The following is a 16,849-nucleotide window of genomic DNA, read 5'->3' on the forward strand; positions in this document are numbered from 1 at the left end:
TAGGAAACAGTTTACAGCCCATGAGACTTCTTAACTTGACGTCAGTGTTACTTGCGAAAAAATAAACAGTATTACATAAATGAGGCTTGGAGTAGGCTTATGAGTCCATTCCGATGCAGCAAACAAATACATACATCTTCACAGGCCGAGAGCAGAGAGTAGTCGCAGCTTTATTAAAAAGGCGAAACAGGTCTAGACGTAGGTGGTGAAAAGGCACTTAAGTCGTTGCGGAGCGAGCGAGAGGACATGCACAGACACAAAGATCCCAATGGCGAGGGCTCATGAAGTGGCTTGTAAAGGCCGGGGCGCTGCTTATGCAAGGGTTGGTTCAATCCCCCCCCCCCCCCCCCCCCGAAATGCTTAAATTTCGCGCGTATATATATACACGCACACATACAAACGTACGCCCGAACGTACATAAAATATGGTTGAACCCCGTACTCCAAAAAATTTCTGGCTACGCTGCTGTGCCTAAGCAAGATGGATTGGAGCCGCGCAGATGCGGACCGTCAGCGTACTTTAGCCGCCGAGAGCGGCTACAGCATTAGTAGCATCTTAAACATACCTATGACTGTTTTCAGCGTTTGTTGACCTACAGCTTGTCGAGGATAAAGATCGAAGTACGGCCGCAGCACAAATGACTGATAACCAGAGAGGCAAAATTGTGACGCATTATACTCGCATTCTATAGCAGGCGAGTGAGAGGCACCATTCGAGTTTTAAGGCACAGATGGCCAGCCAGAAGCAGCTCATCCTGAAGGCGACATTTTGAATGCCATTCGTTATTCCGCTTCTCTTCTCATCGGTTACTTGTGCTAAGCTTTCCAAGCTGCAGCTGTTCATCTGCAGCGGCAACGTGCTTTATCAATCTAAGTAGCGCTCACAAGCTAGATTAATTAAAATAGGGTGATCACTGATGATTCTGGCGGTGTAACGATTCTGTGGTTTAACCGAGTTCTGGCATGTTTAATTCCAACATTTAATAACATTGGTACATTGTTTCCAGCTGCCTTATAAGTTGTACCGCTGGGAAATGCCTAGTTTTCTTCATTTCTTTGAAGGCGCAGTAAGCCTCCCTTCGTAGTACCACTGCGGTGCTTATATATACGCGCGTAAGAAAGAGAAAGAAAGACAAAGAAAGGAATAAGGAGGAAGTACTTCGTCGTACTTCGTGAACCAAGTAAATTCATCGCTTGGTTTACACGAATTACCATTTGGTGCATAACGCCTTGCTTTCAGAAAAATAAATTAATAACCATAAAGGGCAGCTTTCTATTGTTGATGTTATTGGAGATTCGTTTCCAAAGGCGACCATCAATGCATGCCTATAGTCGGTATGTCCCATCGGAGAAACTGTTAAGCGACTGGACTAATCATTGTTCTTCATCGTGAGACAGCGCATAATATTTCAGTAATTGATGTAAACGGTTCACTTGTGAGTGTGCTTTGCATATTCAAGGTACAGGCACAGGGAATTAGCAGTGAAATCTACCAAAAAGCTCAACTGTCAACGCTACAAACAACAGACTTGCTCATAATGAGACGCCGACTTGCCTGTGAAGTTATGCGGATCGCAGCCGTAGTACCTCTTCCAGTCCTGGCTGTAGCTGATGTAGTCCAAGTACCAGCAGCTGGACAAAAGGGCATTGTACCCGGCTTTCGTAACGGAACTCAATTCCGCTTCCTGATTTTCCTTCCACACATGTACCACTGTGTCCGGCGCAATCTGCAAGAATACTGTGCTGTCACGCCATCCTAAAACTTATGAAGATAGCTGCGAACGAACTCGACTCAGAAATCTAGTCAACATTAATCAACAACAAAAGCTAATTCTAGTACGAAAATATTAGTTATGTCCTCTTGTATTTTATGGCGCATAGGCCGTCTCTACGCAGGAGTGTCAACTCATGCGAAAATATCAGTAATATGCTTTGCTCAAGTGATTACCGAAGTCTTGAAAATTCTGCACTCCAAACGTTTTCCTCTTTATCGTTTAAATTTACGGGCAAGCTTGTACAGACATATAGAAAGATTCAAACTCGCAGCCGGTATAACGAACTGCATATAGTGAAAGAGTCTAGAAGCACAACCGATGCCATTTGTCACTGAATCGCGGTGTTCTCGTGTCTTTAGCCTTAGTTGAGCCAATGCTTGATACAAATAGCAGCAACCGCGAAAGTTAAAGCTTCGCACTTAGCACAGAATTGTTTCGATGAACACGTATTTCAACAGACACTGGCAATCAACACTATTAATATCCCAAGTACAGTGTAATAACCGAGCGAGATGGCGTATGATGCAAGACAGAAATTATCTCAAGTTGAAGCTATAGTTCTTGATATGAATCAAATACCAGATATCTTTATGCGCGCAAGCAGAAATATGCGATACAATGGTAGCCCACACAACTGCAAGTGTGACTTACGTAGGATACTAGTCGCAGAGACAAAAAATCACGTCTGGAGTCTGTGTACACTTACAAACATGGTGGAGGGGAAAAAATACAAAGCGCCAGTAATGTGGTCTGAATTTGCACGTTGCCTATAGCTGGACTTATGTAGCTCTCCTGTAGCAACAAATAAACAAAGGATACGTCCATTATGTTCGCCTTTAGCCCGGTTGCTCAGGATAGACCATGACGGCTTCACTCCCACTAGTGACACCCGGCTTTGTGAATTATTGTTTCTCACACAGATTCTGGTCAATCGTCCCATAAGGCGTAATTTATTGTTACATACGCGTGTCTTAGTCAGAACAAGTCGTGGTGTCGGTCACAACATATCTTTGTGCAATTTACGAGAGCGCCTGCGCGTTGGTCAGTGAAGATGAACTACTGTATCATACGATGCATGCTTTAATTTTGTCATAGCGTACTAAGCTATGGATCGTCCCCTGTGTTTGCCTTCGTCAGCTCTCTTTACTACCATGCCTCCCTGTCCCCTTCCTAAGTGCTGACGGCCACTGAGATTCAGCGGTTCCATGCAGCATACTCCTTTTTCTTGAAATGCATAGTTTGATGACAACCCGTTTGGCCGGTGAAGAACATAATGAAGAATCCAGAAACTGTGCATCGACCAAAAGAAGCGAAAATTTAATGTCGTTTCGGCTCCCCATATGGGAACCTTGTTCACGATAAAAAGCCGTAAAAGATGCACAGCGTATTTGAGTACGGCTCAGTACGTGACGCAAGCAGCGCGTGAACATCCTCGGAAGTGTCTGGTCATTTGTATTCAGCAGGTGTGCCATGGCGTGAATGTGCAATGATTCTTGATGCAAATGTGATGTAAGCTTCTTTTCCTCGGTTAAAGAAAAAAGAAACACGTTCACTGGCGCAGTCAATATTGTGGTGTATATAGACCAGAATTTTCATCGCAGCCAGTACGTGGAGCGGACGACTACGCTAGCATCCAGCCTGTTCTTATCACATGATGGCCGCCATTGTTCGCTCGCCATCAGCTGTGACGTAACCATTCTGCAGCCCCTGCGCTGGCCTCGCCGACAGATGACAACTTGGATCAAGATTATGTATGCTTGGTCTAACGTGGGTGCGAGAATACAAATAATCTGGTCTATATACTCCGCATTCTATCAAGGGTGGCCACGCGCCGTTTTCAGAGGTCACACATCTGCTGTTTCACGCGCTTCTTGAAATCACCGGTATCACCGACATACTTTTATTCAGTGTCACCACAAATTTTCACGCAGGCAACACCAGAGAAGTTTTCATGCGGCGGTTCATCTTTTATTTATTTATTTATTTATTTATTTATTTATTTATTTATTTATTTATTTATTTATTTATTTTCGATACTGCCAGTCTCATACGAGACCAAAGCAGAAGGGCATCAGTTCTTGGATACACAATACAGTTTTCAGTTTCACGTTTATACAGCGGCATATTTGTCAGAACGTGTAAGAATGGTTGGAGGCAGAAATGCCTGTAGGGGTCTCGAGGCAAAATTCAAAAAGTACATTCTGAAAAAATGGCGTTAATTGTATACAAACACTGAGCAATCGGTACATACTTAAAGACGGCATAGAAGACAGCTCTTATCTAGTAGACAATACAACTCTAGTTGTACACAAACACAAGAGCACTGGGAACAATACACCAGAAAAATACACACTTAGGTAACTTTGAACCAGTTACTGCATCCAGCAAACAAATTCGTTTACGCGCGATTGGACTCGAACATTTATTCCACAAAAAATAACTGCTAGTAAAATGACAATACAACACTAGTTGTACACAAACACAAGAGCGCTGGAAACAATACACCAGAAAAATACACACTTAGGTATCTTTAAACCAGTTACTGCACCCAGCAAAACAAAATTGTTTACGCGCAATTGAACGCGAACATTTATTCCACAAAAATGACCGCTAGAAAAACCGATAATACGGCTCATCAAAAGAGAAAAAGATAACTTGAAAATTATTTGCAGAACATGTCCTCGATTTTTGAGGTGAACTCTGACAATGATTGTATACTGGTAATCGAGGAATCTAGACTATTCCATTCTCTTATTGACAGGGGAAAGAATGAATGCTTGAAGCAATCGTTGTTCAAGGTGTATTCTGTAAGAGTGAACGCATGTTTGTGTCTTAGTTCTCTGGATTCTGCTAGGGAGATGTATTTTGATGCATCGATGCGGCTGCGGTTATGAAGCAGGTTGTGTAGAAATTTTAATCGTGGAGGCAAGTCACCACAAATATAACGTTCCTTAGTTTCCGTGTAGGCACATGCGCATCTTTGCACACGCACATAAAGTGAGCGATGGTCTCACTTGAGTCAGGCACATATGGAATGGCAGACCGTTTGGAGACGATGTTGAATTCCGTCTTACTGGGTGCGACAGTTTCTTCTGAACGGAGGACCAGCAGCACGATTTTAAATCTTCCCAGCTCTTTTAGTATCGCGTATGTCCTCTTGGCTTGTACAGCCAGATTATACAGGGGCTAGTTGGTTGTGCATAGTAGACCCTCGCGACGCGCTGCTCCAACGCTGACAAAGATGCCCAAAAGCACACACACACACACACACACACACACACACACACACACACACACACACACACACACACACACACACACACACACACACACACACACACACACACACACACACACACACACACACACACACACACACACACACACACACACACACACACACACACACACACACACACACACACACACACACACACACACACACACACACACACACACACAGGCACACACACACACACACGTAGTGCAAAAGACGAGCGCGCTCGTTTTATATATTACGTGTGTTTTTGTCCGTCTTGCTTGGTGTTTGAGCAGCGCGTCCCAAGTGCCAATTATTACCTTGCGCAAATGGTTCTTGCTCGCTGTAACAGCGTTAGCAGCAGCAGACCTTTCCTGTCAGTATAGATGCACCAAGTTAAAAATGCAGGTACTGGCATGTGTGTGGGGACTTTCGCTGACGTCAAAAGGCAGACCGTTGTCACTGCGCTTGACAGAAACATTCAGGAGCAGTAGACAACAGCTTGTCTCTTTCTCGAAAGTAAGCTGAACAGTCTTTTCAGAACATATATCAGTGGTAAGTAATGTACAAAAGGAATTCATGAAGTGGTAAAGATTTAACATGACCGTGTAAAGCATTCCATATTTCAATAGTGCGGACAAAAAACTGTATTTATACGCATTTGTTGGGTGATTAAAAGGAGACATGTTCAGGTCATGATAATGTCTGGTCAATGTTTGTTTAGCGGGTGTGATGTAGTTGCTGAGTAAAGGTAATCGTGGACAGTGAATGAGCGTGTGAAGAATTTTAAAGATTCAACGTGACGACGAGAACAGAGACTAGGAAGCTGAAGGCTATGAAGATCAGAACTAGGTGAAAAATACCTGTCGTAGCGGCGATATATAAAGCGCTTTACTTCCTTCTGGAAAGATTCAATCGTTTTTATATCAGATATTTTGTGAGGTTTCCATATGACACATCCATATTCGAGTATTGGACGAACCAGGTTTTTATAAGTAAGTAGTGTTGTGCTATTTGGTGCCGAACCAAGATTACGTTGTAGGTACCCTAGCCTTCTAAGGGCACGGTTACACATGACTTCAATGTGATATGACCAAGACAGATGCTTAGTAAATACAATACCTAGATATTTGTATTGATACACATTTTCTAGAGGCGAACCATTAAACGAATAAGTAAACGAAGGAGGAAGAGAACGTTTAGTAAATTACATGAAGACAGTTTTACGGAAGTTAATTTGCACCTGCCAAGTATCACACCATGACTGGATTGATGCAAGTTAATCATTAAAGGGGTACTGACACAAAAATTTTGGCCTTGCCTTTTTTTGCAGCAATGTGTTGCTGGGAGCCTGTTAGTCATAACACGGCACATCGTTTGCTGCAGCGCGTGACAGGTAATTAATGGCAGGCTCCTCATTACCGACCAGTGCCAGTTTCGGTTTCAAAAACAAGCCGCCGTATGCAACTATCACCACCTAGCGGGTGCAGCGCTCGACACGTCAGCACACAGAACTGTGACTCACTTCCGCCCGGTTCGCGAGCAGCCGCCGAGAAGTAGGCTGCTGGAGCGAACGCGGCAAAACAAACATGGCGGTGATGACGTCATCATAACTTGTTGCAGCGTGGTCAAATGAGAGAAGTAGGGGGGTCACCGAGCGTCACCTTTGAGGGTGTCAATAGCGCGAGGCTGTCGATCGCTCAAGCAAACTTCAATATTCAATTAAAATACCTTCCAAGCTATATTCGCCGTTGATATTTTGCAGATGATATACGCATGTTCACGAGAATAGATCCCGCAGGCTCTCGGCCGCGAAATTTTGTGTCAGTACCTCTTTAAGAATGATGTGATCGCTAGGGGTGTTAATCGTATGCTACAACACACAGTCATCGGCGTACATGCGAATTTTAACGGGAATGTTATGTGGTAGATCATTTATGTAAATTAGAAAAAGGAGCGGGCCTAATACTGAGTCTTCAGGCAAGCCGGACGTTACACTGGAAATAGATGATTGAAAAGACTTAAATCACACATACTGAGACCGATTCCACAGAAAAGAAGAAATCCAGTTGACTAATGCTTGGTTGTTAAGGACGGTAGTGAGCTTTTTAATAGTTTAGAGTGCGACACAGTATCTAAACCTTTTGAAAAATCCATGAAGATCGCGTCGATTTAGTCGCCTACATCAAGCCTTGATGATATCACGAGTAAATTCACTGAGTTGGGTTAGGGTGCTGTAACCACGTTGACATCCAGGTTGAGCATCAGATAAAGTGTTATTTGACTCTAGAAATTCAATAATATGTTGGCATATTATGTGCTGAAGTATTTTGCAAGAATGAGATGTAAGAGAGATGGGTCTATAATTCAATAAGGACTCTTTGCTTCCGATTTATATAGTGGAAGTATTTTAGCGGATTTCCATGTTAGAGGGACAATCTAGGTTGAAAGGGATTTTTGATAAATGATAGTTAAATAGCGACTAGTCCATAATGAGTGTCTAGTGAGGAATGCATTTTCTATGTTGTCCGCTCTACCTTTCTTTTTGAAGTCTAGTTTTAAAATCAAGTTGAATACTTGCTGATTCGAAACGAAAATGTCGTTAACCGAATTCTGTGACTGCTCTGAACAAAAAGAAACCCCCGAAGTTGCCTGCGTGAAAACGGATCTGAAATAAGTGTTAAATGCGTTAGAAAGGATAGACGTATATCTTGTAACTCTGTCATTTATCTCAAGAGAATCAGTTGTAGATTCTTTCGGTAGAACGGCGCTCCGGAACTTTTGGGGTTACGGCTTAGCAATTCCTGAAGTGTTACTTGGAAATAAAAGTGAGAATAGAAAGAATATCATCTAAGAAATGAATAGAAAGAAACGCCTATTATTACCAAATTTTCGCATAGAAGATAAACCCTCGAAAACATACCACAAGATTCCACAAAAATAAACACCTAGAACGCGTAAAATGATTTCTATTGCGATGGCATTACAGAGTTATAGTTATATCTGCATGTTTTCACACATACGAGTTTCGGTATTGGTCACCACATTGTTTCTCATGAGACCATATATAACATTATCATGTCGGCCATGCGATCCCTTCTTTTTTTCTGCTACAGCAGGTAATCTATTTCTGTCAAGTCAGTGTCTACCTGCGGCATATCTCGCGTGTGCATAGGAAGTAGTAATGCTTGCTATTAAACGATTACGCACCTACACAAACGAAAAAAGAGGGATTTGTTCTAGATGCTCGTTTCTTTGTTATACGCAGCCAAACGAATCTGATAGACAATTAGGCCCGGTCCTAATTCCCTGAGTTTGTTTGGCTGCGTCGACGCACTTCGTGTAGTATCAGTGCGACAGAAATTACCAAATAGTCACTACGGACAGATGAGAGACCTTGTCCTCGGGGAACTTGACAGCGCATGAGACCTTCAGTGAATGTTGTTAACGGTCCCACACAAGGTACGAAAACTTTCAAAGGCCTTCATTTCTAGTCGCATGTTGTTTATGAGTTTAGGACATTCAGTCTGAGTTGTTCTTTATGCAAGAGATGTTAAGAGATGGTACGAAAATGCAATGTTTTTTCTAAAACATGATAAAGGCGACTATTTTTCAAAGTCCATTAAGTGGTCCTTTAGATTTTTGCGGGTAATGCTGCGACGTTTTATCACGTAGCGTAAAATTTTCTTGTGCCCCTTCGCACTTCATTGCACATTTCATTACCCACTACAATATGCTTACAATACATCTCTCATAGGGACATTACAGCGACCGCTTTAGGCCCTGTTGCAGCCAAGTGCCATCGCCATCTAAGAATTCATCGTTGCGTTGTCACAAATTAACATTGGCTGGGCGCAGTTTGGCCATACTTGACCTTTGCTTAACACTCATAAGTCTTCCTGTGTGTCATGCATAGTCTCGCAAGAACAGCGGGGCAGCGCCGCAAACAGAAATAAAAAAAAAACACTGCTTTGTTTTACAGCGAGTCTACATGCTTCACGGACAATATGTGCTTTCAATATTTTAATCAGATTCGCCAATTTATGATGAAGGAAAATGAAATTGGACTGCACTTTCCGCAGAGTCGAAATTTTCTTTCGCCCAGCCTTCAACAAATACAGTGCTGCGCAGCATAAAATATGCAGACAGTGGCACGGCGAGATGCTGTCGCTTACCTCAACCTTGTTGTCGAATACTTCCTGCCAGACCATGTAGCTCTTCCGTACCCCTTGCACGATTTTCAGCAACCTGCAAATGCAATCGCACACAGGCATCTGACGAAAAAATGGCCGCTTTTGAAGGTCCCCTCAGTAGTTGAGACACAACTACATTATTTCAGCTTCATCAGCACTTCCGAAGCTCGTGTCGGCCTGCCATGTTCTTACTTTACTCCATCTGCCCTACGTGTATATAATACCGCAGTTTTATTGCGATAGCAATTATATGGACAGTCTCGGCTGGTTTTTGCCGTCGCCGCCGTCATGCTGCGTATATGCATAAGTATGTATATATATATAAAAGTCCCAAAGAAAAATTATTCCGAAAAAACTTCTGAAGCGCGGAATCGAACCAGCGCCTTCTCGATCCGCAGTGCGTGGCTCTAACCATTATGCCACAGAACGCAGATCGTCCAGGTGGCTAACGGCGAGCGTTATATACACACCCTTTACCGCAGCACTCAGACACGGCAGGCGCTTATAAGCGTTTCTTCAATACTAGCGAGATGGCGCTAGGAGCGCAACGGGCGCACTTAAAGGGGCCCTGCAACACCTTTCTTAGTTATATTGGAGTAGTCTCATCATTGACGTATGACTCTTCACGAGTCATATGCCGCAAAAATTTTTCGAATCCGTCAAGTCTAAGTGGTGTTACCAAATTATAGAGATCACGTTATGCAGCTCTCTCCCTCAACTCAACGCCGCGAGCGCGCGGAAAGCTGCGCGGGGCGTGAAGGGAGGGAGGTCGCAGGTGCGAGGATTCGCGAGGAGGCGCCGAAGAGTTACGTCAGCGCCGGCGGCATTTTTTTTTCTTCATTTTTTTCTCTCTGGGGTCTCGACGTAACCACGTGGTCTGTGGCGCCACTTCCGGTCGGCTTGCGTGGCCGTCGTCGAGCGAAGCTCATCGCACCGTGTATCGCGCGTGCTTGAAAACTGTGAGTCGGTTTGATAATGTTGGGTGTGCACCTCGAACTGCCGTAGTGTTTTCATCGCTCTGCCAACCATGGACGCAAACCTGCGTGCGCGTTTGGAACGAATGACATCTGAGATGGGTTTCGACCCACACTCCGATACGCTGCCTCGTCGCGCTGCTCGCGCTTGAATCGTGTTCAACATGGCAAAGCTGCGTGCACCCTTCTCCCAGTGGCGGTACTTCGATGCTGTTTGCTCTTCGAATGCGGGCGCACAGCGAGTGCGGGCTGACAACAAAGAACTAAAGACTAGAAGAAAGGATCGTGGGGCATCGGGCCGGCGCGGACCCATCCCCTGGCTGTCTGCAGCTACCGTGAAAATGCGAGTCTGCTTTCTCCGCGATGTCCGCGCTGAAGTCACAGAGTGTACGAAGGTCGCTTCGCTCGCTGCAGCGGCCGCGTTTGCGAACGGAGCTCGCTGTTCGAACAGAAATAAGCAACAACTGTGACAGTTCGCGCTCGTCCTGTGTGTACATGTTCGTTCGTTTGGTTCGTCCTGCTTTAAGTGTGAGCAGTGCGCTTCAAGTGTCGAGCTGTTCGCGTTCGTCCTGTGTGTGTCCTTTTCGTGCGTCCTTTGCGCTTGAGCAACACGCTGGAAATTTCGAGCTGGTTTCCGTTCTTCGCGTTACATTCCAATTTGTTGCTATCGCATTCATTGCTTCGCTGTTGCGGTGAAACTGTGACCTTTTCTATGACACAAAGCAACGTTCCATTTGCCTCAGATCATTTATGCACTTGTACAAGTTATTTTCAAGCATGCGGTAAAATGCAAGATTTCAATCAAAATAAAACAATGAAAGCATTTGAGAATCAGCATCCTGCACACTTTTGATTTCGTGCAGTTGAAGCCTCACCACTGGCGTTATATTAATGCATATACAAGCGCGCTCGCAAGGTCCCAAACTGAAACGAACCCGTTACCATTTAGCAATAACTATTTGAATCATGCATTGTCTATAATAACCTCGCATATCCACTATCATATTAAACGGTGACGAGTAAGCGAGCGTATCCACTGTTATCGAAGAATTTATATACAACGGGCAGACAAACAGTGTTCTCGTTAAGTCGGCATAGAAGTGCTTACGCACTTAAGAGTCAGCATATCAGCTTTTCATATGCGAAACACTGTTTTTGTTGTTTCATTCAAACGGCAACGCAAAAAATCCCACAGACGGCGAGAGCTCAAGACGGGACACAACGCTGTTGCTTATCACACGTGTAAATCTTGTCGCAGGTTGCTAGTTGTCACTTAATAGTTAACAGCTTAATGTTTAAACAATGAATATGTATCTTCCCGCTTTTATAACACTGTTGTAAAATAAAATAGACGTACATACAATCTCTGCTCTTCTCTCCGGCATAAAGTGGCTTCAATGAGGCTGGCTTCCTGTTGCGTGAATAAATTACAGCCAACCTAAGACGTTTCAGGCAGCATTGTATGAAAATGAATACTTGCATTCATTTACGTTTACGGTAGTTTTGTAATTAACAGAGGAACTGTTTAAGCATGGACAAGCCTCTTTAGTCAAGAACAGAAATTATCATCATCATGAAACCGCATGCGCTTTCTTCTTCCCTTGCTTCATCGTCGCCGTCTTCTCCTTCGCTCACAGAACACGATCGCCGATTTCTCCGGCGCTGGATGGAATAACTCTGATGGGCGAGAAAACGAGTTTAGAGGGAGAGAGAGAGAAAGAAAGAGAAATCAAGATAGATAGAAAGAGAAATTCTTGGAGGAAACATTTCTTGGCGAGGCGAGATTCCAACACTCGTACCCACGATTCGAAGGCGAGTGTCTTAACCACTCGGCTATCCAGGCACGCTTGCAGGGCGTAGCATACCCTTGTACAGTATTGTATAGCAAGTTGGTGCGAAATGGAACTGAGAGAGAGGAGGAGGGAAATGTGGAGTGGAGAGAGTAAATCATAGGCTAGAAACAAAGAGAAAGAGGGAAATAGAGAGAAAGAAAGGGAAGAAAAACAGAAAGAGAAAGAAAGAAAATCAAAGAAAGAGAGAGAGAAAGAAAGACAGAAAGGGCGAGAAAGAAAAAAAAGTAGAGAGAGTAAGAAATAGAAGTAGACACAGAAAAAAAGAGGCATAGAAAAAACAGAGAAGAAAGAGAATAAGAAAGAAAGAGAAAAATAATGAGAAACAAAGAATGCCGCCCAGCTCCGTACATCGCTCAGGCTTGGCGCCACTAGAGCGAAACGGCCTTAATTTTTCGCTAGGTAACGCCACTGCATTCAGTATAATTAAGGTACTGCTTTCTGTAATGAATTAGATGCAACCTCCACTTTTCTTGCAAGACAAGCATCTAAAAGAATGGAAAGCCGCTTTTAAGCATTTCTACTTTATGGGAACAAAACTACCTTGCGTAGGCTCTACTGTCAGCATCGCATTAGGCGTCTCGCTATCATTCAAGTTCTGCATGTTGATTCCATAACACCCTAGCTTTGTTGTAGATGTGCAGCGTTATTGCGCCGATGTTTGTCACATTAGCGAATGTTCGTCGCGTCATGAAAGGCGTGGCGCAGAGACCCTAGACGCTATGTAAGGGCACCTGCACGTCTTAAGATAATTTCTCTGAGCCTCTGCGTAACTGCAACTATACTTTTTTATTTTCTTTACGGGCGATACATAGTATTTCTAGCTTCATTCACATATCCCTAAACACCTACGCAAGTAGCGTCATAGTTAGAGTGCTCTTAGGAGCGACTTCCTTGGTATGATACGTGGCACTACCAAACTGGGGGAATTTGGTGTATGGGTGCCATTCCACTTGAACCATGATTATGTCACAAACGAATTTTCTGGTGCGAGTAGACAAGAGGAGGCTTGGCACATAAAATTAGAAGGAGTTTAACGCGATTGACTAAGTTTTAGTAAATCGCAGCCTGCATTGATCAGGCAGTAATTGGTGATGATAATCAATCACAATTTTTGTGAAGCAGTTATAACCGGTGTCGTTATCTCTGTAATATAAGTCTGGGTCTGGCACAAAGAGTAAAATAAAAGTACTAATTGGGGGAGAACTGATTCATCTAAAAGCAAGCGTTCAGCTGGCATGGTTTGTCTCATTTCTCTAAATAAATCAGTTTTTTTTAGTGCTCATTCTGTTCACTGTTTTGTTCTCCTCCCTTTTAGTTATTTTACTTGCTTATTAGCACTAATTCACTTGATGGAATTTGACACGTTTCGATTTTTTCGTTAGATTGCAATCGACAGAGAAGTATGTGAGAATAAAAATGTGGACACTCAAGGAGGGCGCGAGCAAATTGAATCAACATGCGCTCACCTTTGTATGTAAAAATCTTCTAGCTTGCTGTAGTCACCGGGAATACCGATCTTCTCCATGAAATCTGTGATGTTAGGGTTAGATTTCCTGCAAAAACAATTATTTCATGTGACATATGCCTATTGAATAGATAATAGTTGATGTGCTCTCTATAATCGGTCGCAGTTTACAATAGCTGCAAAAACACAAATAAAAATGAATAATAAAGACAGCTGAGAATTTGTTTCTATAGGAATTCTACTTGGATTGATAAAATTTTATATTAAAGCAAATTACTTAATCAACTACAGCAAAGCGGTCTCTATGAGCCGAACCTGGCTTTCTGTGGTGACAACATTATAAACATATCAACTCGTTTGACTGCCTCCACAGAGATGCTGCATCGGTGCCACCAGTCTAGTGACAACTAATAGTTATCAACATAAGACGAGGCTTCAGTTCGGCCTCGTCTGCGCACGCGCAAGCAACAATGCCATGACCTCAGAAAAGCTTAAACACACCTGATTATTAATAAACATTATTCACTTCGGCTTAGGCTTGTGAGTTCATACCGAAAGAACGAAAAATCCTAGACATGAGGCTAACGCTAGCTTTGCGCCCCCACCGGGTAGTTGTCCGCGTGACACTTTGTAGATTATCGGGCATTGGATTCAATAACTTTAACATCTGCATGAAACACAGCTATAAGTGGGAATATGGTATATAGACGAATAAGACTTATTTACGAAAACCTGCCGCAACTTTAGGGCAGGTATCACGCCCGCACTTGTAAGAAAGAATGATGACCTTATGCAGACAATTGAAGTATTTAATCATTTTCTTCAAGGTCAACTATAATTTCGTACTACGAAATTACTAAATAGAATTCTGGTGGTGTGGTTTCGTTGTTGTGATAGTGATGGGTAAAGCACATGATTTAATGTAATATTCATGCTCGCAGGTTCAGACGCACTTTTGGCATTACGTTTTAGCAGTGTTGGCAGTAACGCGTTACAAGTAACGGCGTTACCGGTAACGCGTTACTTTTTTCGGTAACTTAGTAACGTACTCGTTACAATTTAGAAACTGTAACGGGTAACGTACTTACGTTAACATTTTTCGGTAACCTGTGGTGTCACGTTACTCGTTACTTTTTCACCATGGGTACAGTGTACTAGAAGTATTGGATAGTGGCCGGAGCAGAGGGCGGCGGCCGTAGGCAGCGTGAAGCCAAGAGCGAAAACTCCCGCTAGGGGCGCGGGTGTGCTTTTCCCGAGGAGACCATGCCGGCTGCAAGCGCTTGCCGCCTTACTTTACCGCGTGTTGTTGCGACGGGTCAGCGTGTTTTTTTTGCAAGTGAAGCCGTGACTCTTTCTGTGTTCGACGCTGCGCTAATGACGCTTTGAGGGTAATGGAAAGGAAGAAGAAAAAAACGGATACGCATTGCTATGCACCCGGATGCAAGAGCGGGTATCCTGGTTTTCGAGAAGCGAATGGACGCACGTTGTCTCTTTTTGGGGTGCCGAAGGACAGTGAACGGCGGAAATTGGGACAGAAATCTTCACCGCAAGGACAAGACACTTTCCGAGACTTCAGCTGTGTGCGAGAGGCACTTTGAGGAGCATTTTATTTTGCGCGACTATGTGCACGTCATCAACGGTCAGGAAGTAAAGATTCCTCGAGGTAAGCCGGCGCTGACCGACGACGCGGTCGCTGCTCTTCTGCCCGATTTTCCAGCCTACCTCTCAAAGGAGACGCGTCAGCGAAGACCAGAGAGAAAACGCGTTGCTGCGTGCCCAACTACATGCACGAAGAAGCTGCGCTTGTCTCGACGCGATGTTCTTGATACGTCATCCCCAGATGTGGGTGCGGATGGCGACCACAGTCTGGATGGGATGGTGCCCCGGCATGATCTTCATATGATTGTGAACACTGTGAGTGTCCCGAACGGGTGGGCGCGACTTGAGGCTTCAGACTTTGATGGTGTTGTGTTCGCCACGACAAGTGTAAAAAAAGAACCATTTGCTCTTCTTCACGAAAGAGTGCTGATGTTTGCAACGGACTGCGCAGACACAGTTACCGCCCGCCTATACTTTCGCGGAAAAGAGAGGAAGGACGTTGCAATCAGATCGGTAAAGGAAGCGGCAGAGACTTTTAGATACTCCGATAGTGTTTTCTTTGCAAGCGTGCCATGGACCAAGCAGAAATTGACAACAACTACAGCAAGGATATCACATGCCACCTCAAACACTCCGTAGACATTGCATACGGCATTGTTCTCAGCAGATCTTGCTCAGGAACAGTAAGCAAAGAAGATAAGCACTTAACTTGTTCTGCGACATTGTGGTGTTAATTTTTTTTATGTGGGAAAAAGCACCCTTTGAGACATGAAAAAAAAAAAAACAGCTTCACTTGTACATTGCAGTGTAGTATCACGTAGCTACAAACTTCATGCGTCTTCGAGGCTTTTCGAAAACTTTTCAGCGCGAACGGGACGGAGCACAAAGTTTATAAACACAAAGCTAAATTTCGATGCGTTCTGCTGCAGCAGCACGAAGTGCATGCATCCCGATCAGATATTGCTGCAGGTAAGCGCCATGTACTATCATCGCATGTTACAGATCTTAGGGTTGCTTACATAACACCTTGCTGAAATGTTTGATTAAGAGTGCGTAGCAGCGCGCATGACAGGAGGGGACAGAAGACACATCAGCGCTCTGGTTCTTCTCTTCTGTCTCCTCCTGTCGTTTTGAGCTGCTACACACTCTTAATAATGTTGTACCAACACGCCCAATCCTGCTGTCTTTTAAGTGACATATTTGGCACGAGGAAAAATGAACATGACATTCTAAAACCTTTCGACGATGCACTCGCTCGTGGCGGCCAGCCGGGAGGAGGAGGAATGAACTATTAGACACTTTCAGCTAAGCGTCACTTACGCTCAGCCTCGCGCAGATGTAGCTCCCCGAGACGGTGCAAGGAACTGCATACATTTCGCGTTTTTCATGAGCGCGTCTTGCCGAGACGGGCTCAACTTTGCTCCAAAACGACGGCAAACGCTCCGGTCAGTTAACTTTCAAGAGGAGCGAGAGATGCATTCTGCGTTCCACCGCTCGCACGATAGTTCTGTTCACGCGCACTACACTTCATACAACGCGTTTGTGTGTAAACGAGGATTTAAAAAAAATGCTGGAGTGGAAACTCCCAACGCATAGGCGGCAAAGGTGAAGCCACGGAATAGGGGAGCGACCAGCCGCTGCTCGGGAAACGAGCTTGCGCGCCATCTGGCGACCTTCTATGCAGGACGCATCGCGCCTAGGCCGCCGCTCCGGCCACTACCCAATACTTCTA

General features: G+C 44.2%; 1 protein-coding gene across 2 annotated transcripts in view; it reads right to left on the reverse strand.

The window, feature by feature from the left end:
- Positions 1-16,849, reverse strand: part of LOC119386685 (beta-hexosaminidase subunit alpha) — a 60,134-nt gene that overhangs the window by 21,428 nt on the left and 21,857 nt on the right. For both annotated transcript variants that reach the window (XM_049413218.1, XM_037653975.2), the window contains exons 9-11: positions 13,520-13,606; positions 9,209-9,281; positions 1,555-1,726 (exon numbers count right to left, since the gene is read on the reverse strand). In XM_049413218.1, coding sequence (XP_049269175.1) covers positions 1,555-1,726; positions 9,209-9,281; positions 13,520-13,606 — 332 coding nt within the window. The remainder of the gene's footprint in view (positions 1-1,554; positions 1,727-9,208; positions 9,282-13,519; positions 13,607-16,849) is intronic.

The sequence above is a fragment of the Rhipicephalus sanguineus genome, chromosome 3, assembly GCF_013339695.2.
Source record: "Rhipicephalus sanguineus isolate Rsan-2018 chromosome 3, BIME_Rsan_1.4, whole genome shotgun sequence".
Taxonomy (NCBI): domain Eukaryota; kingdom Metazoa; phylum Arthropoda; class Arachnida; order Ixodida; family Ixodidae; genus Rhipicephalus; species Rhipicephalus sanguineus.